General features: G+C 49.3%; 1 protein-coding gene across 2 annotated transcripts; it reads right to left on the minus strand.

Annotated features, from left to right (window-relative positions):
- Positions 1-11,017: 11,017 nt before the first annotated feature.
- Positions 11,018-13,396, minus strand: IRF2BP2 (interferon regulatory factor 2 binding protein 2). 2 transcript variants are annotated; one of them, XM_054394821.1, is made up of 3 exons: positions 12,791-13,396; positions 12,430-12,742; positions 11,018-12,146 (listed from the first exon to the last, which is right to left on the minus strand). In XM_054394821.1, exons 1-3 carry the CDS (start codon positions 13,394-13,396, stop codon positions 11,431-11,433), a joined length of 1,635 nt encoding a protein of 544 aa, XP_054250796.1. In that variant the 3' UTR covers positions 11,018-11,430. The 2 variants fall into 2 exon arrangements, with proteins under 2 accessions (XP_054250796.1, XP_054250788.1); XM_054394813.1 differs by having other exon boundaries at positions 12,382-12,742.
- Between the last annotated feature and the right edge of the window lie 12,150 nt (positions 13,397-25,546).

The following is a 25,546-nucleotide window of genomic DNA, read 5'->3' on the forward strand; positions in this document are numbered from 1 at the left end:
GCATGCTGAAATGTTCTGCCTTGGTCCTGTGCAGCTGCTAGGTGTTTGCCACATCTGAAATGATCAGCCATAAAGCTCATTCATTCAGTACAACTCAGGTCCAGCCAGCCACATCTTGGTGGTTAGCCTTATTCCCATGTGACTTCTCCACAGTAATGCTATGCTAACATTTCCTGAGGTGCAGATGCACACATGCAGCACAGACACACCATCAGCCAGGAAATCACTTAGGGAACATATCCAGTGTTTCAAATGAAGTTCACTGCTGAAGCTCATTTCTCAGGCTTTTCTTTTCATTTCCTCAACTTTGAAGCAATTCCTGATTCTATCACACCTTCCATGTGCCTGATCCAGTTACACTCACCCTGATTCCATCTCCACCATCTCCCTGGCGGGCCTGGGGGTGACAGAGAACATTCCACTGATGCAGTCCAGCCATTCTCCTCACCATCCTGACAGTTTGCATCTCAGGACTCACCAAACTTAACTGTTAAGACACTTATAATGAGACAGGAAGAGTAATAAATGGCTTCAAAAAACCTCTCTCAACCCTTCATATTTATTATAAACCATTGAGATGCCTGTACCAATGAGCAAAGTCTTAAAATATATGTGAGATTCTGCTTGGAACCATGATGTTTTTCTCCTGTTATTCATGAATAAAGATTGTACTTTCCAGGGAAATTAACCAGAAACATTTCTAATGGTAGTTTGAATGTGAATTTTCCAACAACATTTCTTGTTTGTTTCACAAAAGGCCAATAAAGCTTGCAGTGACAACAAAAGCTTCTTTCCTTATACTTGAAGGGAAGTAAGTACTTTGGAGAAAAGGCAGATTGGTGGATCAGTAATAGCTTCAAGTCCTTCACCCTTACTGCTCTGCACTTCCTTCTGGTTATTCTGAAGAGCAGCCAGGAGATGCCCTGCATGAAGCCAGGCGCTCTGCAACACTGACAACAGGAACCAGCGTTTTATTTCACTCATTGGCCACTCCCTCACCCATTTCCTTTCCAGTTTTTCTAAAGACATGTTTGTGGGAAAAGTTGAGGATAACGCAGCTTTGCTCTGTTCAGATTGCTCCTTCACCTTAATCTGCACATACCCAGTACTCTGAAAGAACCAATATTTCTTCTGAATTATTTATAGTACATGGGAATTGTAATAATATAGAAACCTGCTATCATTTAATTAATTATGAATAATAATAAGGTAATGCTAGAAATATATTTAACTGAAAAGCCTATTTATAATGAAATTATTTCTTATAAATAATTAGAGCAAAACTCTGTGTGTTGTAGCTCATTTATATTTATGGCCTGATTCTTCCTGCACTTCTGGTGTAACTCTGCCCACAAAGTTACCCTGTGGAGCTGGTGATGTCAATGACAGAGCTGTCGGCAGGAGGAGATGCTGTTTAGGATTAGAAGAACACATTGCAAAAGAAAAGCATTGCTTTTTTTTTTTTTTCTTAAACTAGCTAAGGGACAGTAATTCAATCTCTAAAATATGAACTTTTCCTTTTTGCCTGGAGATTAAATTCACCTTATTTTGCCTTTCTTGACTCTGTTACCATTTGCCTAAGCCGCTCTTGCTTGACTCTGTACAACCGAGTGGTGATGTGTACCCTAACTGATACTCTTCTGGGTACCAAGACAAAACCAAAAGTTTGGTTACTGAGACATTAATTAAGAGGGGTACCTGAAAGAGTGTGCCATGTCCTCTCTGAGTAAGAGGGATTGAATTCAGACTGTTGTCACCAGCCTGTCCCTGGTGCCTTAGCTTAAGGGAGTGATGAGCAGATGACACCAACCAGCTTCCAGCTCCCATACTCAATAGGCAGAAGCAGGGTTGGATGGGACCTCATTTAGCTTTTTTATTAAGTAAATGGTCTCACTGCAGTCCTTCATCTCTGCTTTGAAATCAGGCTGGTTTGTAACTTTGGTCAGGTGCCAACTGCTTCACAGAAGCAGTACGGGGTTTCAGTTGAAAGCAGTAAACAAAAAGAATGCTTCATTAGTGTCATCTTCTTGAAAGGGCCAAACTTAAAGAGAAACAGATCTTGCAGTACTGCTTTTACTGACCTAAGTCAGGGGTTTGCTTAGGAGAAGAACTCAAGGTGAGCTGAAAAGCATGGATTTTACCTAGAGACTCAAGCTGGCTCCACCTTCAACAATCTCAAATGCACCTGGTACCCCTCTTTGCCTTTTGTCTTTCCACATCCAAAAGAAGAGTGGCATGGGTACAAGGCTGGGCCAATCTAGGTGTTGCTCATCCTGCAGGAGCTGAAGAGGGATGGGCTGTCCCACATCAGAAAGAAGACAAAAGGAGAGAAGCTGTCTCCAGCATCCAACAGCCTTCTGCTGTTGGAAAATCATAGAATTGTTAGGGTTGGGAGGGACCTCAAGGATCACCTGGTTCCAACCCCTCTGTCATGGGCAGGGACATCTCACACCAGATCAGGCTGCTCAGAGCCACATCCAGCCTGGCCTTAAAAACCTCCAGGAATGGGGCTTCTACCATCCTCCTGGGCAACCTGTTCCTCATGGTGAAGAATTTCTTCCTAACATCCAATCTGAATCTACCCATTTCTAGTTTTGCTCCATTCCCCCTAGTCCTATGACTACCTGACACCCTAAAAAGTCCCTCCCCAGCTTTCTTGTAGGCCCTCTTAAAATACTGGAAGACCACAATAAGGTCCCCTTGGAGTCTTCTTTTCTCCAGACTGAATAGCCCCAACTCTCTCAATCTGCCTTCACAAGAGAGGTGCTCCAGCCTTCTGATCATCCTGGTGGCCCTTCTCTGGACACATTCCAGCATGTCCATATCCCTCTTGTAATAGGGGCTCCAGAACTGGATGCAGTACTCCAGGTGGGGTCTCACCAGAGCTGAGCAGAGAGGGAGAATCACCTCCCTTGACCTGCTGGCTATGCTTCTCCTGATGCAACCCAGGATGTGATTTGCTTTCTGGGCTGCAAGTGCACACTGGTGTCTCATGTTGAGCTTCTCATCCACCAGCAACCCCAAGTCCTTTTCTTCAGGGCTGCTCTCAAGCCAGTCCCTGCCCAGCCTATATGGGTGCTTGGGATTGCCCCAACCCAGATGCAGGACCCTGCACTTGGTCTTGTTGAATCTCATGAGCTTGGCTTGTGCCCACCTCTCCAGCCTGTCAAGGTCCCTCTGGATGCCATCCCTTCCCTCCAGTGCATCAGCTGCACCACACAGCTTGGTGTCATCAGCAAACTTGCTGAGGGTGCACTCAATGCCACTGTCCATGTCACCAACAAAGATGTTGAACAAGACTGGTCCCAGGACTGATCCCTGAGGGACTCCACTTGTCACTGGCCTCCACTGGGACATGGAGCCATTGACAGCCACTCTTTGGTTGTGACCATCAAGCCAGTTCTTTATCCACCAAGTGGTCCATCCATCAAAGCCAGTTTGGAGACTAGGATGTTGTGTGGGACAGTGTCAAAGGCTTTGCTCAGGTCCAGGTAAATGATGTCAGTTCCTCAACCTTCATCTATTAATGTTGTGACCTTGTCATAGAAGGCCACCAGGTTTGTCAGGTAGGGTTTGCCTTTGATGAAACTGTGTTGAGTGTACCTAATCACCTCTTTGTTATTCTTCTGTCTCAGCAGTGCCTCCAGGAGGATCTGCTCCATGATCTTAGTGGGCACAGAAGTGAGACTGACTGGTCTATAGTTCCCTGGGTCATCCTTCTTACCCTTTTTGAAAATGGGGGTGAAGAATGGGGGAGAAGGATGGATTAAGCACCGCTTCAGCTTTTGGAAGCACTTGTATGAAGTTCTCCTCTAGGAACTGAAAACTGATATTATAATTAGACTCAGTAAAGGAAAAGAAAGCCCTCTGCCAAGGAAAGTAGCTGCATGCATAGCCTTTGATAGGCCAAATGTAGCCCATGAGCTGAACTCTCCTTGGTCACAGGATGAAACTGGCAGTGCCAGAGCACCTTTTTAATGCTGCTCAGGAAAAGCCTAAAATAGGCTGCAACCCACCTCTCTCAGCTAGCCCTTTCCTCTGCAGGAACCTTTGAAGGTGTACTCCCAAGGAAAGTGCTGTGGCAGAAGGGATGCAGGGGGAAGGATGAGGGCAGGCTGCCAGGGTATGTAATCCTGTCCCTCTACAGCCAGGAAACAGCTAAAAAGTAAGCCCAGAAGGTTTTCTACATAAACCAGATTTATTGGTACGACTCCAGTGCTTTGTGGACTGTTATCCATCAAAAGCAGCACTGAAATTGGCACTCTTTGCAAAAAAGGAAGGGATCCACCCCAAAACACTAAATGTCAGGAAACTTTTGTGACACAGGATGAAGCCGCTGATGCAGTTCAAAATGTTCCTGCTCAGAAGATAACTGGGAAGCAGCACAGCCAGGCCAGGCTGCTGGTGCGCACCTTCCGCCAGTGCCAGGACCACACAAAACCTTCGGAGCCCTTGCTGCAAGTCCTCCCCTAGGGGTGGCTGGAGGCCAAATGACTAACCACCCAGCACGAACCACTGCTCCCGGCAAGCCTTGCTACCTGGAAAGCCTCACGGTTGAGATGTACATTTCAGGAAATAAAGAAATTGTGGAGAAAAGGAAAGGAGCAGAAGTCAGACCTCCACCTTTGCAAGTTAATTTTAACATAGTCTGACACAGAGGTTTGGACAGAGAGCCATGGTAATCCAAAGAAGCAGGACCTGTGAGGTGAAATTACCATCTGGACTGTAAAAATATTATTAGGGAGTATAAAGTAGCCAATTCAATTATGTGCACAGGTTATTTGTCTCTCCAAAGAAAATCAGAGGGCTTACACAAGTAGAAGGGCTCTCATAATACGAAAGTAACCAGCAAAATAGCCACTAAAAAAGAGCTAAACATTTGTTGTTTCATGCTGTTTATCATCATTTATTTCCTCCCTGAAAGCCAGAAGGCACAACTTAGACACCTAAGCAAAAATTATGAACTAATTTAGAGTCCCTGGAATGACAACTTAAATCCCCAGCAGGGCCCGTCCTGTCCCCTCCTTCCCAGGAGCAAGGAAGCTGATACTCAGCACTGCTACTGCATGAAATGCTTTGTGGTCCAGAGGTAACAAAGATAGCACAGTACTTTCTGCAAGAAAATAAAGGAAATAAATACCTTCCTTCTTTAATTTCTGAAAAGGAAGTTGCCCTAACTTTATTCTTATAGGGAAAATGGATTGAGCCCTATTCAATCACCACCACAAAATCACAGGGAATTAGTGGGGTGGTTTTTAAAAAGTTTGAATAGGTCGGCAAGTGCGATGGAAAAAGTGTTGCTTATACTGGTTTGGCTTCATTGCAATGCATGAAGTAAGAGTTGCAAAGGCCCACGTCAGTGTGTAGGGGCTGACATTTCCTGATTTTTGTGAAGTGAAAAAAAGTGAGGTTCAACATCACCTTCCCCTGCTCCCACTGAAGTCTTTCATATAGTACTGTAATTTTTGCTGAGGAGTGATGTTTCTTAAAAGAGAAAACTGTTTGTTCCTAGCACTTAGCAGCAGCTGAATTAAGTAAACCAAAACAGGGAAAAAAGAGTTGCAAATAGACTGAACAAAATTAAACACCTCCTTCCATTAAGCAGTTGTTGCCTGATATTTGTAAGTCCTCTTACTACTGGACAATTGGAGAATATGACACTCTTATAAAAAGAAAGAGTCGGAGAAAACCTTAATTTCTGAATGGAAAAAAAAAAGACAAACTCTACACAATTAAGGGAATCTATTTTAATAAACCATCCAACCAAAAAAATATCAGGCTTCCTTTAGCCCATAAAGATGCAAGAAGATAAAAGCCCAAAATCAGAGAAGGGAGAAAGGGAACATCCAGCTGGCTTTCCTGTGCCATTGGCCAAGTGGGTGGCAGGATGAGGGCCCCATCCACAGCCCACTACCTGCCCAATTCCCAGCCAACAGCCAGTAGTTCCAATCTGGCACTGTGAGAGTTGGAGGAGTTGTCCCCTACAGCAAGTAAACAACTCACTGAACCAATAACCTCTTTCATCTCTGTTTACTCATCTTCTGATTGTTTTTAAATGGTTGGGAACAACAACAAAACAAAATAAAACAAAAACCATGAAGTATCTCTGGGGCCAGGTGGGGAGCAAGTAAATGGTTTGTAGTGAAAAAAGGGTAAAAGAAAATGTATACTTGGCATTTTTTGCAGCAAGAGTGAATGCCTTCCTTCCCAGAGGCAGTGACTGAGGTCTCCTTGATAGTCAGATGCTTCCCCAGCAAGGTTTCCCAGCAAAGCCTCAGCACTCCATCAAGCAGAGCACCCTGCTGCCTCATGGAAAAATCCCAGGCAGGATTCTTGAGGATGGGACAGGGGCATCTCAGGGCTGGGGACCATCAAGGCAAGCAGTAGCATGTCAAGGAGACAGAGAAGGGGATTCCAAGGTGGGGAACAGTTGGGTATTATGCAGGGTTCTCACCCCTACCACAGCACTGCATGGAGGTGGAAACTAATGAGCTGGGCTATTTTTTGAGATGTTTACTGAGTCAAAGGTGGTGGGAGGGAACATCTACTACAGCAGGAAGCTTTCATGATTTTTTTCTGTCTTATTCTTGAGTTTGTTTTATTGGGGGCACCCACCTGTTTCAACATCTTGGATTTTAGCATGCGTTCTGCTATACCAATCTCTACAAAACTGGCTCTTGAGTGGCAGAAAGAAAAGCAAAGTTAGGTGAAATGTGTATAAAAATAACTGCAGAGTTGTCACCCCATCTTCAGTGCACCTATACCAACAAGACAGGCATATAGACAATAATATGCACTTAGGAAATTTCTATGGGAGACATCAGTATTTCCTCTTTCCCAGAAGAAAGACTTTAGGAGGGTTCAGGCGTTCAGGTTGCTTGGTGATTCAGATTTGAACCCTGTACTTAATGCTCAAAGCCTATGTCAAGCAAAAGTTACCTCCCGTGCAGCAGCCATGGTGATGAAGTGGATAAGCAGGCACTCCATTTATTTGCTTTGAGCACTGCCTGACCTTGGGCCAGGACAGAGGAAAGACGTCCTGCTCCTGGGAACAAAGGGCAAGGGAAGGAGGGGTGACTCAGGAGTCCACCTGGCCTGTATGGGATCCCAGGGAAGGTGGCTGGGCTGCCCCATGGCCCTGGTTGGCAAGCAGTGAGGGCCACCCACTGCAGAAAGTGAAGACATGTATTGTCCAGGCCCACTTTCTGTTTTCATAGTGGGGCGGGGGGGGGGGAAGTGAGGTTTTTGATTACTTTTTACTTTCTACTTGCCCATTGTAAGCACAGACTTGAAGTTTATACTGAGGGTTATACTCAGTTTATACTGAGCTGGACTGTGGTAAATAAACAAACAAGTCCACTTGGATAAAGGTGAGGGGGGAGTGGGGTGGGGTGTTAAAATTATTTTTCAAAAGCTGCAGCTGTAGCTACCTAAATGCAAATGCTCCAGGATAAACATAAAATGCTGAGGGCAGAGCCTTTTCAAGCCTAATTATCTGACGCCTCCTGTATGTAGTCCTGTTGCAGTGAAGCACCACAGCTGAAATAGTAGGCATCAGGGCTACAAGCATTTGTCTGTTTACGAGGAGCTCATCTACTGCTGCCGCCATTAATTTCCAGAGTTTTCTCCTCCCATATGAGGAGTGGCTGTGCTGGGGGAGGGACTGCAGCTGTGCCGGAACAGCTTGCACACCACGCTGGGTATCCCATGCCGGTTTAGGGGCAAATTAGACATGAGGAGCAGGTGCAATTAGCAGGGCAGGTGCAATTAGCAGGGCAGGTGCCACGGTGCAGGTGAGCCACCAACTTGGGAGGGCGAGCGGATGGCTGGGTGTCCCTGGAGCGCCACCCCATCCCATTGAGGGCGGCAGCCCTACCAAGAGGATGGACAAGCAGGGCTTGGCCCAGGCACAGAAGGGAAAGATCCAGGGGATCTGTTGACATAACAAGCCACTAGATAGCACTCGCAAATGTACTTACACCCTTTGCCTAAGTGGTAGTTCATAAAAACATGCAGTTGCCATGGCCTGGCTTACGGCACATCTAAAAGAGAATGCTCCCAAACACACCAGGTTTTCCGAGGCCACTGCAAGAGCAAAGAATCCCTTTTGTGGCACCTTTCCCACCTGATGCAGGTGCAGGGCAGCACCCACCAGCTCCACACAGCCCCCTCTCACCCACACTGCTGCCTGTTTAAGTGTCAGAAACGGTATTTTTAAAAAAATTAAATTTGCCTTGGCAACTATAGCTTTTTCAAGTTTTCTTTTTTATATACAAAGAAATGCAGGAAGTATTTAAAGCTCCTAGTTTCTCTATACTTAGTGCCAGAAGTAAAAAATTAAAAAAAAAAAGGGCAATGGGTTAGAGATCAGCAGCTGTCAACAGATGCACTGTGCACGTGATCTGCCAGGAAAAAATATCTCAGGTAAAAAAGTGCTAGAAGTGAGTATTAAAAAAATAAAATCACACATTCTTCATTAAAACACTTTTAATACTACACAAGTTACAGTACCACCTTCTAAAAAATTTAAAAAGGAATAACAACAGTAGCACTGTTGCAGCTAAAGCACCTCAAAACAAGGGAAAAAAAAAAAGCTTGTAGCCCAGAACTAGCAAACTGATATAAAGACAGAATCCACCAGAGCATTATCCTAACTCAGTAAAGCAATGAAAAGGAGAAAAGCAGCACTGAATTTCAAAGAAAAATGAACTGTGTGAGAACACTCAAGATTTTTGTTTGCTTGGTTGGTTAGTTTTTTGTTTCCTTTTGCAGCTTTACAGTGCAGATTAGACTTGGTTGGAGCCTAAGGGCTGAACATTAGGTGAGCAAGGTAGCCCTTGCAAGACATTTGTTTTCCCATTAAATTGTTCCTGGGCTACCACCTGGCATCAGTAGCTGGGGAGTTTCCATTCCCTCCACGAGTCATAGAGCTGTGTGACCTGGGCAGCCAGCAGGGAGGAGGAGGAAGGTGTGCTTCCTTATGGGTCTCTCCACCCAATCACACCAATGTCCCTCAGCCCAAAAACAAGGATATGCACTGTCAGGAGTAGGTCTCACCCTCAGCTGGCTCAAAGCTGAGCCACCTGATAATGCAAAATGAGGATTTTTTAGGGAGGCCTTGGGGTTTCGGTTTTGCTTCTTTTTTAAGAGTAGGGATATCATTTCAAAAAACATGAGCCTCATCCCACATGAGGTATTATGCCAAGCAGCTTTGAAGAACTTGCTACCATCTATCAGCTCAAAATCCATTTTTTTTAATAAAGTGCCTAAATACACATTTACACAGATCATAGTGGTTCCAAAGAATCCTTTACAGTTGTGGTTTGTTTTTCTTTTTAATATATATAGGTATATATATAGGTATATATATATATAATGTGCGTTTTCTTCAAATTGGCTAAATGTGTTTACATAAGACACCAATCTTGACTATAGGTATAAGTTTTAAAGCGTAATATTGACTCAATGATTTTGTTTATCATGCAAGTCTTACCTAGTATTACATTGACCTGTAATATGGAACACAATGTAGTGGGTGTGCTCATTAAACACTTCATAAAAAATTACTGTGCATGTGCAGTCCTGATCTTCAAATACTAATAATATTTTTTTTCAAAGGAAAAAAAAAAGTAGTCTTCCAAAGATGATCTGGTCTGCATTAAATTGCAGTCTGAACATTATCACAATATGAACAGTTGACTAAAAAGCACCCCAAATTCTTCAAATGATATTTGCCTGAACAGGTTTTTCCTCCTCTTCTTACCATACTGAAAGTGTTTATGAGCCTATCCCCAGGAAGGGACAACCTTGCCACCCTTTTGCTCAGAAGAAACTGCTTATAACCCAGTTATAAACACCGCAACAGAACAGCTTGTACAGCTGCAGCATTGCCAACAAACTATAAACAGCACAAAAACATCACTATAAGACTCGAACTATTTCTAGTAACCAATGATTTATTGATTTTAGAAGTCTGCTTGGTGATGCAGAAGCGTGATCAAAAGAAGTGGCTTTACAAGAGTTCTCCAAAGTAGCTTAAAAGGCTGGGCCAGGGCCAATATGTGCAGCCCCAATTGCTTTCATTTCAACCAGTTTATGTTTTCATTTTCAAAGAATAGCAGTAGGTTCATTTCAAGCACATGTAATAAGGAAATTACAGGCTTCCTCCACCCATTTGGGCTGTCATTGATATGCCCACAGGCAATCTGGCAGAGCCTCAGTCACCCCTGACACTGTACCACACCGTACCTGCCACTACTTGGAAATACTGGGTCAGTGATAGTAACAATAGCAACAGCACTAGAGGTGACTGATAAACAAACTCAAAGTCCACCTGCACCATCTGAAAACTAAAAATTTAAAGAGGGCAAAAAAAAAGAAAAAAAAAAGAAATCAATCCCCCACCTCTCAGCTTTGTCTAAGCACACAAAAGCCTCAAAAGTGACACTGAAGACCTTCAGAGATCACAGTGCTTCGATAGCACCTTCACCAATCGTATAATTAAGTTCGTTATCAGAATTCCACGTTCTGGTACGTAATTGGTGGATAAATGCAGTTTTGTAATCTTTCAAGTGATCACGTGAACTGCAGTCAACTTTGCCTTAAAAAAACAAAACCAAACAAACCCAGAAATCCCTAACTCAACAGCGCCTCTCGGAAACCTTTCCACATCCTACTCTGGAGGCAACTTCCCTTGAGAAACATGGAGGAATTTCTGACTGAATCTGTTGAATCAGCCATCTCAATGTGAGCCACGTGTTTCGGGGAGCCCTCCTGCTCCCTAAGCTCGCCTGACTGGCAAAACTGGCAAAGGGCATCCCTGCCTGGGCCAGCCACTCTTCTCCCCAACCACCTCAGACCAAGCCTGCATGCGACCAGCTCCACAGGACAGGGGCCAGGAATAAGGAATCACAGACAGTAAGGCAATCTTTACAATGTCAGAAAGTGTATTTGGCATTTAAACAAAAAAACAGAAACAAACAAAACAAAACAAAAAAAAAAGGAAGAAAAAGGGGGGGAAAAGGAAACAAGTGCATACAAATACAGCTAGAAGCATTTCTGGTTTGCCAAGTGCTCTCTAAAAAAAGCAGCGCAAGTCACAGCCTACACTGAACAGTAACTGTCACCAGGGAAGCACAACAAATAGTTGCTATAACAAAAGGGAAAAAAAAATAACATTAAAAAACGAACTCAAAGAAAAAAAAGGAAGAATAAGAAATGCCTTTATAATAAGTACATACCTTTAGTCTTCAAAAATATAGAAACACAATGTATTCAAAAAAATCAGAATTATACAGCCATGTTTATGAAGTCTACATTTCCCTTGTCTTGGAGATATATATATATTTATATATATATATATATTTATAGATATATACAGAATTCGAGCAGTTCGAGTTCAAGGTGATGCTGGGCCACGAAAGGACCAAGTCACGAGTCCCTCTCTTTTTTCACTTTCACATCTCCAGCCAGGATGGTGGCGATTTCCCCCTGCATGAATGCCCAGGGAACATTGGAACCGACCAGGGGGCATTTCTCCCCGCTGGGACAATACACCTCCCCGCTGGCTCCCTGCTGCTTGATGCTCTGCCGGGAGCAGGGGAAGCAGAATTTGTGGGAGGGGACGGAGGGGCACTGCACGAAGTGGGTGTCCTCCAGGCGCTCGTGGCAGAGAGTACAACACAACGGGACGCTGGCGGCGAGAGACGAGTCCGGCAGGCTGGCGGGGTGGACGGGCTCCAGCCCGGCCGCCGCGTTGGCCCCCTGGCCCGGCACCTCCCTGCTGGGACCCAGCCTTCTTTGGTTCATGGCGGAGGGCGAAGGGGGGCTGCTGCTGTTCCTCCGCGTGGTGGAGTGAACCTGGTTGGCCTCTTTGGAGGCGTGGTTGCCCCCGGCATTGTCCGCCACCAAAATGAGGGCAGCCATGGGAGACTGGCCGTTCTGGGCCGCCTCGGGCGGCGTGGTCCGGTTGGAGTGGGGAGAGGCGGTGGGCGGCGGGGGCGACATGAACGGGGTGGCCGTCAGCGGCAGCTTCATCCCTTCCGACGAGGTGGGCAGCCAAGGCTGCACCTCCCCATTGATCTTCGGGGGGCCTGCCTCACCCTCTGGCTCGGGGGAAGGCTTCCTCTTCCGGGCGGCCCGGGCCCCTGCAGAGGGGAGGACACGGGTGAGAAGGCAGCGTAGTCGCAACGCACCGCCGAACACGAGGGTCTCTGCTATGCACCCGCAGAAACAATTGGCCATGGTCACCCGTTGGACACCGGCCACCCATGCCGTCGGGCTGCCGCCTCGGGCGCCCAAGAACCTCTGTCCCACATGCCAGGACACCACCTACCCAACACCCCAGCCCTGCCCTACGCGCCCCGGCCCCCGTCGTCTCACCTGGCTTGGCCGCGGCACCGTTGGTCTCGTAGCCCAGCAGCCTTCCGCCCGCCATGCCCGGCTCCTTCTTGAACTTGCTGTCGAAGGGTGGCACGGTGTGGCTGCCGTGCTGATGCAGGGCCAGCAACGTGTCCCTCACTGTCTTGGGCTTCGCCAGCCACTCCTGCTCGCCGCCCGGCCGGCCCTTGCCCTCGGTGGTCAGCTCCGCCGCCGCCGGTAAACTCTCAGACGAGCCCCGCTTCTCCTTGGCGCCGCCGTCGTGCTCCCCCGCTGCACCGCTGCTGCCGGAAGACGAAGAGGAGACGGAGCCTGGGCGCTTGTGCCCCAGCTCGCCGGGCTGTCCCGCTGCCTGCGTGGCCGCCTGTGTCGCTGCCGCCGGCTGTTGGGGGACAGGCACGGCCATCGGGGCGGGCGCAGCGGAGATGGCGGCCAGCGAGGCGGCGGCAGCGGCGCGGCTGCCTAAGCCACTGATGGCGGCGGGAAGCCCGGCGCCGTTCACTAGCGGCACTAGGGTGGGAGGCACAGCGTGCGTCCGCCTTGGGTTGGGGCTCTGCCGGTTCAGCTCGGGCGGCTCCTCGGGCTTGGGAAACCCGTTGGGCACCAGGATGCCATTGACCTGTCGGCCGCCGCCGTACTCAGTGCCCAGGCGGGGCGGCGGCCGCTCGGCCGCCAGCGAGTAGCGCTCCAGGGGCTGCGGCGCGGGCCGCGCCGCCGCCTCCGCCGCCGCGGGGTGGCCGAGCTGCTGCTGCTGCGCCAGCAGCTCCTTGGCGGAGAGCGGCGACTGCTTGGCGTGGGGCGGCGGCGGGGCTCGGCCCTCAGGAAAGCAGCCGTGCGCCCGCTTCAGCTGCCGCGCTGTATCTATGACGAACTCCACGCGGTCGGCCCCCTCATAGTTGACGCAGCCCCGGCAGACGGGCTCGGTGAAGTCCCAGATCATGGCCCAGGGCATGCGGGGCAGGTCGCACAGGTAGCACGACTGCCTGCGGGAAGCAGCCGCCACCGCCGCCGACGACATGTCCCAGCCCCGGGGCAGCGGCGAGCGCCCCCCGCTCCGGCTCTTGCCGCTGCCGCCTCCTCCGCCTCTCGCCACCGGAGTCCCGACGGGGAGGCTTGGTCGCCGCGGCCGCAGCGGGACCGTCCGCCGGGCCCCCTCCCCCTCGCCTTCCTCTTCCGTGCGCTGGAGAGGGGCGCGGCGGGCTCCCCGACTGGCAGAGCCGCTGCGGGGGACGCCGCTCTCCTCGCCGTCTCCGCCGGCGGCGCTCACAGGGCGGCGAGGACGCGCATCTCCACGGCGCGGCTGACGCAGGGCTGCGGCCGCTGCCGCCCGCACGGCTCCCCCGCTCGCTGGCTACTACGGGGCGGCGCGGGCCGGCACGGTGGGGCGGGCGGGGCGGGGACTGCCGCGGGGGCCGGGGCCGGGGCTGGCGGCGGCGCCGTGCCGGGTTCCAGCCGTCACCGCCGCCTCGATTCTTCGACAGTGTTGGCCGCGCCTGCGCGATGGGTGCCCCCGCCCTACCGCCGCCACCACCGCCGCGATCCCAGCCCGCGCCCCCGCCACCGGCAACACCACCAGCACCGGGGGTTCCTCCTGCCGTCGGGGTTCGCCGTGCCCCCGCCCCGCCTCGCTCTCAGGGAGGGCTAAGGGAGAGTGGCGAGGGACAGGAAAAGGGGCGGGGTGCGCTGTAGCTCCCTTCTGCTTTTCTGTTATTAAATTGGTTTTATTACTGTTTCCTGCGCAGCCGAGCGGCTTAGCCGAAACCTGCCTCCCAGGGTGCCCCCCGCAGTGCAGGGCTCCGTGTCCTCCCTCGCTCGGGCGGTGACCTTGGGCGCGACGCGGCTCCCCCTCACACACTCTCCCGCGGGGCCGGTCAGCACCGCCCCCGGGCAGGGGCTGGCGCCCTCCCGCGCCTTGGCCTGGCTTTGTTCTCCCCGCCGAAGCAGGAGGCACCATTATAAATAAACGATCGTGTGTGTGTGTCTTTTTTTTTTTTTTTTCTGGAGGGGTAGGAGTGTTACTGTGCACAGGAAATGGGGCATTTTCAACCACAAAACAGCGGTTCCTAACGCAGATTAGCGAAATTCACGCAGTCTAAGCAAACACCATCTCCTTAGAAATGAAAAACCTGCAGACGTTTCCTCACTCCCCTTCCACGCGGTGAATCGTTCCTCCGCTGCCTATATCCACACTAAACACAGGGCGGGGGCAAAGAAAGGACGAAAAGAAGGTGCCTGCTCTTCCCTTTTGCCAAGGGAGGTGAAGTGATCCCTTACTGGGCGCATCCCGGCACGTAGGGCCGGCTGTACGCGTCCGCTCGGGCACGGTAAACACGACAGAGCCTGCCCCGCCGTTCGGGCAGGCCTTCCCACGGCGTTATGTAGGTTACGAGGAAGGGAGGGAAAGAGGGCAGGAGGCGGGGGCCGGCAGGGGCCGGGGAAGCTCTGACGTCCGCAGCTGCCGGCGGGAGGTGCCTCCCCGCGGCTGGCAACCGCCCGATAGTTGTGGATGGGGCGCTGCTGCCGCCGGGCCTGCCCCATGCGAAGCGCCGCCTCCCCGCTGGTCCCCCGCTTCCCGGCGCGACGAGGTTCGACGAGCATTAGGGGCAGCAGCCGACCCTTACTACCCCTCGTCACAGTTACCTCCCGTGCCGCCCTCCGGGACCGGGGAGGTGGGTGGCACGGCCGCCCGTGCACTCCGAGGTGGGTGCTTGTCTCGCCCTGCCCCGCCCTCCTCCTCCGTCGTGTCGCTCTTTGCCAGTGCCGGCCCCTGTGCCAGGCTGGGTGACTTTGCAACTACGTCCCCGATTGGGCGTCCGGAAGGCGCCGAGGCTGAAAAGCCGCCGAAGCCCCCGACTCATCCAAGCACGTCGGGACGGCGGCGCGGCTGCTCTTCCGGGAGATACCCCCAGAGCCCTCACAGTGCGTGCCAGCTTTGCAGCAGCCGGCTGGCACCAGATGGAGGACAAGGGGTGTGTCCGGCCGCCTCTCGGCCTCGCCGTGCCCCCGGAGAGCCAAGGGTTAACATATCTCGTTTTTCCCGAGCAGTCCTCCTTTCACATTGCATCAAAGTCCTTTAAAGCTGTTTCTCTTCCCTCCTCCCCTCTCCGGCTGGAAAGACTCTTAAACCCATGCACACTAAGTAAACAGATCTTTGTTTTTGTCTTCCACCCACTGCCCTCTTTCTCCAGCCCGTAGCTGGAGCCACGCCAAGCCGGAGGCAGCGATTGCTGCCTCCCCGCACACACAGAGACACACATAGAGGGGAAAGACGCCCGGTTTCTCGGATGAGGCAATGCGCCTGCAATTGGCAGGGACAAGGCAGGAATTGTAATTGCACTTCATCATGTGATGGCTTATGAAAGAGGAAGTTTGGATGTTTTAGTCACGTACTCCTTGCCCTTTTGCTTTAGCCTCCAGGTTCTCTGAAGGAAAAAATTACATATATATACTGGTGGAAAGCCAAGAAATCGTGTTTGCGCATTTCAGATCATGAGCAGAGCTGGAGTGCTAGCTGAGTTGAGGATGCAGGGAAAGAAGAAAGCAAAGCTTTCAGCTGTGGCAGGCTTTTAACTTCAGAACAGAAAATGTGATCTGTATTTATTTTCCTTTATTTCTAAGGAAAACTAGCTGCTTGGAAAAGTTGAGAAGAGTGGTATTCTGGATTTGCAGTATTTTCTGCGTTTGAATTCATTCTGGTGGAAGAGGCAGGGAAAAAAACCAACATTACCAAGCTCAGTGTCAAAAAAGCTGATAAAAAATAGTGGCAGTGATACATAGAAAATGTGATTTGCATGCCAAATCACAAAAAATGGCCCTCAGAGGTGCTGACTGTTACAGCAATGGCTGCCCATGAATCAAACATAATGATTTTGTTTCTTATGTCTTTTTTTTTTTTTTTTAACAGAAACTGTCCTTTTGTGCCTGAGCCGTGTGAAATTCCTCTTGCTATGACACACCAACGCTATAGATAGGAGCAGCGAGTGCTGGAGGACACCTGATGGGGCACACCACAGATGTCTAGGGTGGTGCCCTGAGAGAGAAGAGGTTGGGAATAGTCCTTGAAGTTTTGGATTTGGTCAGATGCAGGTGATTTGGGACCAAGGAGATCACCAAAGCAGTGCCATTGTGGCTGAAAACACTACCTTCTAGCTCAACCTGCAGAAGCACAACAGCACATTGCAGCCTCTTCAAGTGCACAGCTGGGAGTTTGGTCACTGCTTAGTTGTTACAGTGTCTGTAGAGCATTGCTGAGAGAAGCGTTCAGGTAGGAACAGCAGGGCTTTACCTCCCCTCTGATGTGCCTTCTGATTTTATGACATCTCTACTTGTTTTCATTCCTACTGGAGATGGCAGGTTGCTCCGGAGTATTTTCCAGAAAGCTGAACCTACTTTCAGTGGGCTTCTTGCCTAGGTGAGGATTATATAATTTTTACCAACAGTTCAGAAGCCCCTAATGCAACTGTCAGATCTCACTTGTAGATGGTTGCTCATGTTTGCCTGGAAGAGTGAGCTACTGGTAGCCATTTTAGAAACACTGACATTTTGATTTTCATTTAAAACGATCCAGCATTTTCAAAATCAATCGCTATCACTACCCTTTTATTTTAGCAATTGAAACAGCAGTTCAGGTGATGTCCTGTTTTTATGTTGATGCTAATCCCAAAGCCAGCCTCATGGCACACTGAAAAAGAGAAAAATCTTAGTGAAAAGAAAAATGCTCATCCAACAGTGTTTTATTTAACGCCATAGGAACAAAACCAGAAAGATACCGAGGCAATCAAGCACAGCCTGTTGACATAAACAGGCTTTGGACAGGCTCGTGATAAGCCACTGATCCTGCAGATATTTACAACCACTTACAGCTTTATTCACATCAGCATCACTATGAATGCAAAACCATGGGCACTTACTTGCTCGAAGGACAAGAGCAGCTTCCCTGAGAGCTGCTCATCAGCAGGATGCTGACGGGCTGCCCTGCCCTGCAGGCTGGAGCTGACTGTTGATGAAATGAGCTGACAGAGGCACTTCCAGAGAAATACTCCACTGAGGCTGGAGAGGGGTCACCACACTATCTCCCTTTGAGGCTGGATATGCTAGGAGATTGAGAGGGACTCTCAGGTGTCTGCCTTTTGCCATATACGGGGCCTTTTATTAGTTTCTTGGAGACAGCTGTGTTGAACACTGCTGTTTGGTATTAAACTTCTAAAGAGTTGTCAGGCACCTAAGCAGAGTCTGCTTAGAAAATGAAACAGCAGCAAGGACACTGGTGTGCTATTAGTTCACCAATATTCCCAAAATATGGACATGTTGTTATTCCGCTATGACTTCTTGCTCTGGAAAGTTTGGATAGGGCTAGTTACCAAGGAGTCTCAGTACAAGCAAGAATCTGGGTGATACAGCTGCTTCTCCATTTGGTGGTCTCTACTCTGGGCAGTTCAAAGCAAAAATTGCACACTTTCTTTGCAAAAGAAAACAATTCTGGTTTTAGCTGAGGAGTTGACTTTATGCCCTCTTTTCAAGTGGCATAGAAAAAAGGCAGCAAGGAAAAGATGATGCAAATACTTGAGAAATTCAGAAGTTATTGCCTTCTGAAGTAAAAACTTCAGAGAGATACTTCCAGATGCCAGAAGAAAGGGAAATTGATGTGGAAAAGCTTCTGCCCCTTATCCCCAGGCCGGGTTAATAGGCGTGTCGGGTTATCCCATTTACACCCCGCCTTGGTGCTCTGCATTGCAAGCCATAGTCAGCAATTGTCTGTGGCCATGGGTGAGGGGGGCAGGAATGCAGTGGCTGAGGGCTTGCTTGGGCAGGGGCAGAGCAGCCAGCTGGCCGGGTGACCCTTCCCAAAATAAACAGGAAGCCTGGGAAGCTGTGACCCTTCCGTGACACTGCGCCAGCTCTGCCTGCCTTCTGCGCGGGAGCTAACAGGCTTACAAGCATCCTCTAAAAATGGGACAGGGGCAAGTACTTCACAGGAAATCTCACAAAGTAAGAGCAGAAACAGATCTTCTACTGAAAAAATTACAGAGGGCTTTAAAACTTCTGTTTAAGCCTTGCTTGTCTGTGTTTCACCCCCCTGAGCCTGTGTTGATGCAGTGTGAAAAGCACTGACTAGCTGCAGAGAAGGGGCAGAGCTTCTCTTTCTGCATGTGTTGAAGGGCTGGTGTGCCTGAGCAAAGCAAGAAGAGGAGTCCCAGGGAGGGTTTGCCAACGGGTTTCTTGGTTGGGCTGGGAATTTTAGGATGGGAAACACTTTTCCTCTGTGTGTGGGAGCTGGCAGTGAAGTCCTCACACAGAATAAAAGTCAAAATCAAGTCCTAGACCTTCTCAAAGCCTGAGCCAGGACTATTAAAACTGTTTGCAGTGTGGGAGTTCTCCATTACCAGAGCATCCCCCCAAAGCAACAAGCTCATTTGTTGACAGCTCCAGCTGGCAAGTCACCTCCTGGGCCTGCCAGAAGAGCTGGCCATCCCTAAAGGCCTCCCTGCCTCAGCAGCTGATGGCCCCACAGTTTGGGGCAGGACAGGACCACCAATGGTGGCAGCCCCCCAGGCTACCAAAGAAGGTAGTCTTTGCTACTGCTGAGAGTATTTTTATCTCTTTGTACATTCTGTCATATGCATAGCATACTACTGTGTAGCAATGCTGGGGGGCAATACTTTGAAGTTTAGGCATAAATGATACATTTTACAGGATCACAGGATAACAGGATGTTAGGGGTTGGAAGGGACTTCAGGAGATCATCGAGTCCCATTTCCCTGCCAGAGCAGGACAATAGAATCTATTGCAGGTCACACAGGAAATCATCCAGATAGGTCTTGAAAGTCTCCAGAGAATGAGACTCCACAACATCTCTGGGGAGCCCATTCCAGTGGTCTGTGGCCCTCACAGTGAAGAAGTTCCTCCTCATGTTGAGGTGGAACCTCCTGTGCTGTAGTTTATATCCATTACCCCTTTCCCTATCACAGGGTGCAACTGAGAAGAGCCTGTCCCCTCCCTCTTGACACCCAGCCCTCAGATATTTATAAGCATTTATTAAATCCCCTCTCAGTCTTCCCTTCTCTAGACTAAAAAGCACCAGGGCTGTCAGCCTCTCCTCATAAGGCAGTGCTTCAGTCCCTTAATCATCCTCATAGTCCTCCATTGGACTCTTGGGAGTAGATCCCTATCCCTCTTGAACTGGGGAGCCCAAAACTGGACACAATATTCCAGGTAAGGTCTCACCAGGGCAGAGTAGAGGGGAAGGAAAACCTCCCTTGGTCTACTGGACACACTCCTCTTAATGCACCCCAGGATCCCATTGGCCTTTTTGGCCACAAGGGCACATTGCTGACCCATGGATAACTTGCTGTCCACCAGGACTCCCAGGTCCTTCTCCACAGAGCTGTTCTCTAGCAGGTTGCCTCCTAACCTGTGCTGGTGCAGTTTATTATTCCTTCCCAGATGCAGGACTCTGCACTTAACCTTGTTAAACCTCATTAGGTTCCTCTTTGCCCAGCTCTCCAGTCTGTCCAAGTCTTGCTGAATGGCTGCACAGCCTTCAAGAGTATCAGCCAAGCCTCCCAGTTTGGTATCATCAGCAAACTTGCTGAGCAGACACTCTGTCTGTCTGTCTGTCCTCTCATCAATGTCATTGATGAAGATGTTGAACAGGACTGGACCCAGCACTGATCCCTGGGGGACTCCACTAGTCACAGCTCTCCAGCTGGACTTGGCACCATTTGCTACCACTCTTTGGACTCTATTTTATAACCAGTTCCTGGTCCATCTCACTGTTCTTCTGTTCCACAATTCCTGAGCTTACTCACAAGGATGTTACGAGAGACAGTGTCAAAGGCCTTACTAAGGTCAAGGTAGACTACATCCACTGGTCTCCCTGCATCTACCCATTCAGTTACATCATAGAATGATATCAGATTAGTCAGGCATGATTTTCCCTTGGTAAATCCATGCTAACTACTCCTGATAATCTTCTCTTCCAAGTGCCTAGAGATGACCTCCAGAATAAGCTGCTCCATCATTTTTCCAGGGATAGAGGTGAGGCTCACTGGTCTGTAGTTTTCTGGAACCTCTTTCTTGCCCTTTTTGAAGACTGGAGTAACACTGGCTTTCCTCCAGACCCCTCAGGCACCTCTCCTGTCTGCCAGGATTTTGCAAAAATGGTGGAGAGTGGCAGAGCAATAACATCAGCCAGTTCTCTCAGCACTCTTGGGTGCATCTCATCAGGGCCCATGGACTTGTGTATATTCAATTTATGTCTTCATTGACTTGTGGACAGTCTTCCCTCCTCCAGTCTTCTTCTCCTTCATCCAGGGTCTAGAGTACATAGGGGAGTTCAGTCTTAGGAGTAAGATCTGAAGCAAAGAAGGCATTCAGCAACTCTGCCTTCTCTGCATCCTCAGTTTTCAGGGCTGCCTCCTCGTTAGCAGTGGGCCCACACGTTCCCTGTTCTTCCTTTTCCTACTGATATATTTGAAGAAGCCCTTCTTGTTCTCTTTGACTTCCTTTGGCAGTTTTAGTTCCAAGAGGGCTTTGGCCTTCTTTGTTGCCTTCCTACATGCCCTGACAACTTCTCTATAGTTCTCCCAAGTGACAAATCCCTTCTTCCATGAATTGTCAGTTTCTTTCTTCCATGAGATTTCCTTCAGAAGCTCCTTGCTCAGCCATGCAGGTCTCCTGGCATGCCTACCCCATTTTTCACTCATGGGAACACACCTATCTTGGGCTCAGAGGAAGTTGCATTTAAAAATCAACCAACTTTCCTGAGCTCCTTTACCCTCCAGAGTCTTAGCCCATGGAATTCCTGCAGGTATATCTCTGAAGAGTACAAAGTTAGCCCTGTGGAAGTCCAGGGTTGTAATCCTACTTATAGCCCCGCTTCTACCCTGTGTATTACTAAACTCCACCATGTCATGATCACTGCCACCAAGGCTGTTCCCAACCTTAATGTCCCCAACCAGTCCTTCTCTATCAGTTAATACAAGGTCCAGCAGTGCACCTCTCCTTGTTTGCTCCTCCACTACCTGCATCAAGAAGTTATCATCAAGACACTGGTTGACAGGCGCCTGAACATGAGCCAGCAGTGTGCCCAGGTGGCCAAGAGAGCCAATGGCATCCTGGCCTGCATCAGGCATAGTTTGGCCAGCAGGAGCAGGGAGGTCATTGTACCCCTGTACACAGCACTGGTTAGGCCACACCTTGAGTACTGTGTCCAGTTCTGGGCCCCTCAGTTTAGGAAAGATGTTGAATTGCTGGAGCATGTCCAGAGAAGGGCAACGAGGCTGGTGAGAGGCCTTGAGCACAAGCCCTATGAGGAGAGGCTGAGGGAGCTGGGACTGTTTAGCCTGGAGAAGAGAAGGCTCAGGGGAGACCTCATTGCTGTCTACAACTACCTGAAGGGAGGTTGTAGCCAGGAGGGGTTTGGTCTCTTCTCCCAGGCAACCAGCAGCAGAACAAGAGGACACAGTCTCAAGCTGCGCCAGGGGAGGTTTAGGCTCAAAGTGAGGAGAAAGTTCTTCACAGAGAGAGTGGTTGGCCATTGGAATGTGCTGCCCAGGGAGGTGGTGGAGTCACCATCCCTGGAGGTGTTCAAGAGGGGATTGGACGTGGCACTTGGTGCCATGGTTTAGATAGGCATGAGATGTAGGGTGACAGGTTGGACTCGATGATCCTTGAGGTCTCTTCCAACCTTCTTGATTCTTGACACTGCAAGAGCCTTTTGGACTGGCTGTGCCTGGCTGTGTGGGTTTGCCAGCAAATATCAGGGTGATTGAAGTCACCCCTGAGTACCAAGGAATGTGTTCTAGAGGCTACCTCCAGGTGACCATAGAAGGCCTCATCAACATCTTCTGCTCCGTTTGGTGGTCTATAGTAGACACCCACAACAGTTTCACCTCCCTTTCCACATCCCTTAATTCTTACCCACAAGCTTTCAACCTGTTCTACCTCTCCCCCCTGGGTAGAATTCGACACATTCCAGTTGCTCTTGCACATAGAGAGCAACACCACTGCCTCCCCTTGTTGGTCTATCTTTCCTGAACAGTACACACTCCAGTCATGGGAGCTGTCCCACCATGAGATTCCAGTGATTATGTCGTAGTCATGCAGCCTAAGGCAGACCTCCAACCCCTCCCACTTATTCCCCATGCTCTGTGCATTGGTATAGAAGCATTTCAGAGGGAGAGTTCATCCATTAGATTTCACTTTTGCTGCCCACCCACTCCTGGCCACCTCTCCATGGCCACCAACCTACCAGTGAGCCCTGTATGTGCTGATGTTTCCTTGTTGGCTCTTACTACCACACGAGCCTCTGGCTTATCTCTGTGAAACTTGGACTGTGTTGCTGTGTCCCCAGCATGCTGCATGGTAACAGGCTGAAGGCCCTTACTAGCCACCCATCCCTCCCACCCTGGTGTGTTGTCCATCAGCCTATCACATGAAGGCCTGCTAATATCATTATCCCCCTTCTCTGTTGCATTTACTTGATCGTTCCCAGGTTCTCCTGCGAGTCCTAACCCCTCAATAGCTCTTGCATCTTCCCCAACACATGGCTCATTATCCATTACCTCCCCTGAAGTAGCAGTGGAGCGGGTACACCACCTCACAAGCATCCCAGGCTTTTTCCCAGCGAGTATTGTTTTCTCCCTTCCCCCCTTTGAAACTTCAGCAGCAGAGCTTAAGTTTATTGCATTACTTTGTCCTGTCCATTTGTACTTTCAAGCAAAGAAATCATGCACACCCCTTTTCCAAGTGCCCACATCCCTCCTGCTCACTTCAGAAGGAGCTGCCTGCTAGGTAATACAGTTGAGTTCATATTTGATCAAAAGAACACCAGCAACATTGCTAAACAGTAGACTGTGCTGGAACTCAGTCTCCTCCTACGAATTTCAGTCATTTAAGGAACTTGCCAAAGGCCAGAACTTACATATCATTTAGTCTCCCAAATATGGATGAGGGACTGAGAACCAGTCATCTTCATAATAGGACTTGCTGAGGTCCTCACATCATGCCTGAGGAATCACTGTGCTGGTGAGCTTGCTGGGGTGACTGCAGAAGCTGCTTGCACAGCCACCTCTTTGCTCCATGGTCTGCTTGGAGAGTCCTTTAGAGGCTATGCCAATGGCAGCCGTCATGGATGACACAGCTGTTGTTTTGTGTTGGGGCCCATGGCATCTCATGGCAGCTTGCTGAAGCAGAGGCAAACACGTCCACATCTCCTTTTACCCCCATTTTCCAGTGACAGGGAAAAATTACACCACAGTAGACTTCAGCAAAGATTGGTTACCTAGTGCTGTTCAGGGCCCCTCCAGTGTGGAGGTGTGGAGACGTGGTGGAGACATGGCCCAAGAGTCAGGTGAAAGTCCTCTGTTTCACTTCCCATATGCCCTGTGCAGCCTCAGATGTGAATGACTTCTGCATATTGTAGATCTGCAATGACTTTCAATGGCTGATTCCAAGGCAAGAGGATGATCACCTTCATCATCCATTTCCCCTCTGCCAGTTACTATTATTGCTAGCTGCCATTCCACACACTTAGTAATTATGTGGAAAAATATAGACCAAATGAAAAAGGGTACGAGCCTCTCAAAAGCACTCGGCGTTAGCTGCAGCCTGACTCAGCCTTCAATTAACATTCTTATATAAATAGTTTTGTTATACAGCTTTTGTTAAATCTTACATAATAACAGGCCAAATCCCCGTCCCAAAGTGCCACACTGAACAGAGGAGCTTGGCCCTGGTCTTCTGGGCACCACTTCATCCTGCCTTTGATCCATATAGTCTTAGACATGGGTGAGCTACCAGAGGAGAGCATGCAGTACACCTACAGCTCTGCCTTGGCAGATACATTGAACTGGTGTTGCAACCAGAAGCGGTCCCATTCTTCCCCACCCTGGCTGCTTGGTTCTGCCTCTGGAGCAGACCTGGTAGTGCCCACAGCCATAGTGCAAATGGGAGCAGGTTGAGATGGGCAGCCAGTACAGGATCTCAGCAGCAGCATTGGTTTGCATCTGCTGCCAGAGCCTCTCATGTTGCACCCTCACCTGTCCCATTGTCCACTGTCAGAGGGCATATTGGCAAGAACTAGAGAGACATGGGCCATAATAATTTCCCAAGGACACGGGGCCACTCTGGTGATATGTCTGGTTTCTTACCAGGGCCTGAGGGGCTCTGGAGCTGGACTCCATCTCCCGCAGGGCAGGATGGCAAGCCTGCCTCCATCACTGGTAACAGTAATATAGGGAAGCCTCTGCAGAGGGCTCTTCTTCACAGCAGAGGAGCGTCCTTATGGCTCAGTAGTGCTATAAATGCATTTAACTACCATCATGATTTTTCCTTTGTTGTTCTTATCAGGTGTTCTTGTCAGGGCTAGCTTCTAATTGGTACAAAACATAACATGCCCTCTGTGTGTATGAATTTATGTGTTTTCCCACAGAATATAAAATGTGTCTTTATATTAAAATTTGGAAAACTGGCACATGGGGTGCAGGTATGAGGTAAGGAAGATACTCCATGTCTACTTCAGCCTGGGGGACTGTGTTTCATTTGAAGCCATTGCTGTCAAATGTATGGCTCCACAAACACTCTCTGGGATTGTAGGAACCTCAGCCTGAGTTTGCATGATGCTCCTGAACCACAACGGTGTTTCAAATGGAGAGAGAAGTGGCAGAAAAAAGGAGCCAGATACATCTAAACCTAATATTGCTCACCACTGCCTGCCCACACTTCATCTCAGGAAACTAATGAACACAGTGGGCACTGTTCACGCAAGTGGAATCTCCCCTAAGTCACTGAATTTCCACCAGGGTGGCATTTAGTCCAAGGTGATCAGGAGGACCATTGTGTCTGCTTGGCTCAAGATCCCAGTCCAATCTACCAACAGTACTGAAAGAGGGTTACTTCTGCCAGTGCTTCCCATCACCAAGGAGCTTGGGGATACTGCTGCAGATGACAAGACAGTCACATAATATGCTCAGGTCGTCTTCTGCTGTGAGAGCCTGAAGTGCCATGCAACCTGGAAAGAAGTAAGATACTGCAAGCAAGGTTCTTTCTTCTAAACTTTGTTTTATACTGAGAGCTATGTGTTTTGGCAGACTATTTGGTGAAGAGGTCACCAGGGTATGGAAATGTATTCTAATGCTTTCTGCATCCTTGCACATGCTTCTAGTTG

This window comes from Indicator indicator, chromosome 2 (genome assembly GCF_027791375.1).
Source record: "Indicator indicator isolate 239-I01 chromosome 2, UM_Iind_1.1, whole genome shotgun sequence".
Taxonomy (NCBI): domain Eukaryota; kingdom Metazoa; phylum Chordata; class Aves; order Piciformes; family Indicatoridae; genus Indicator; species Indicator indicator.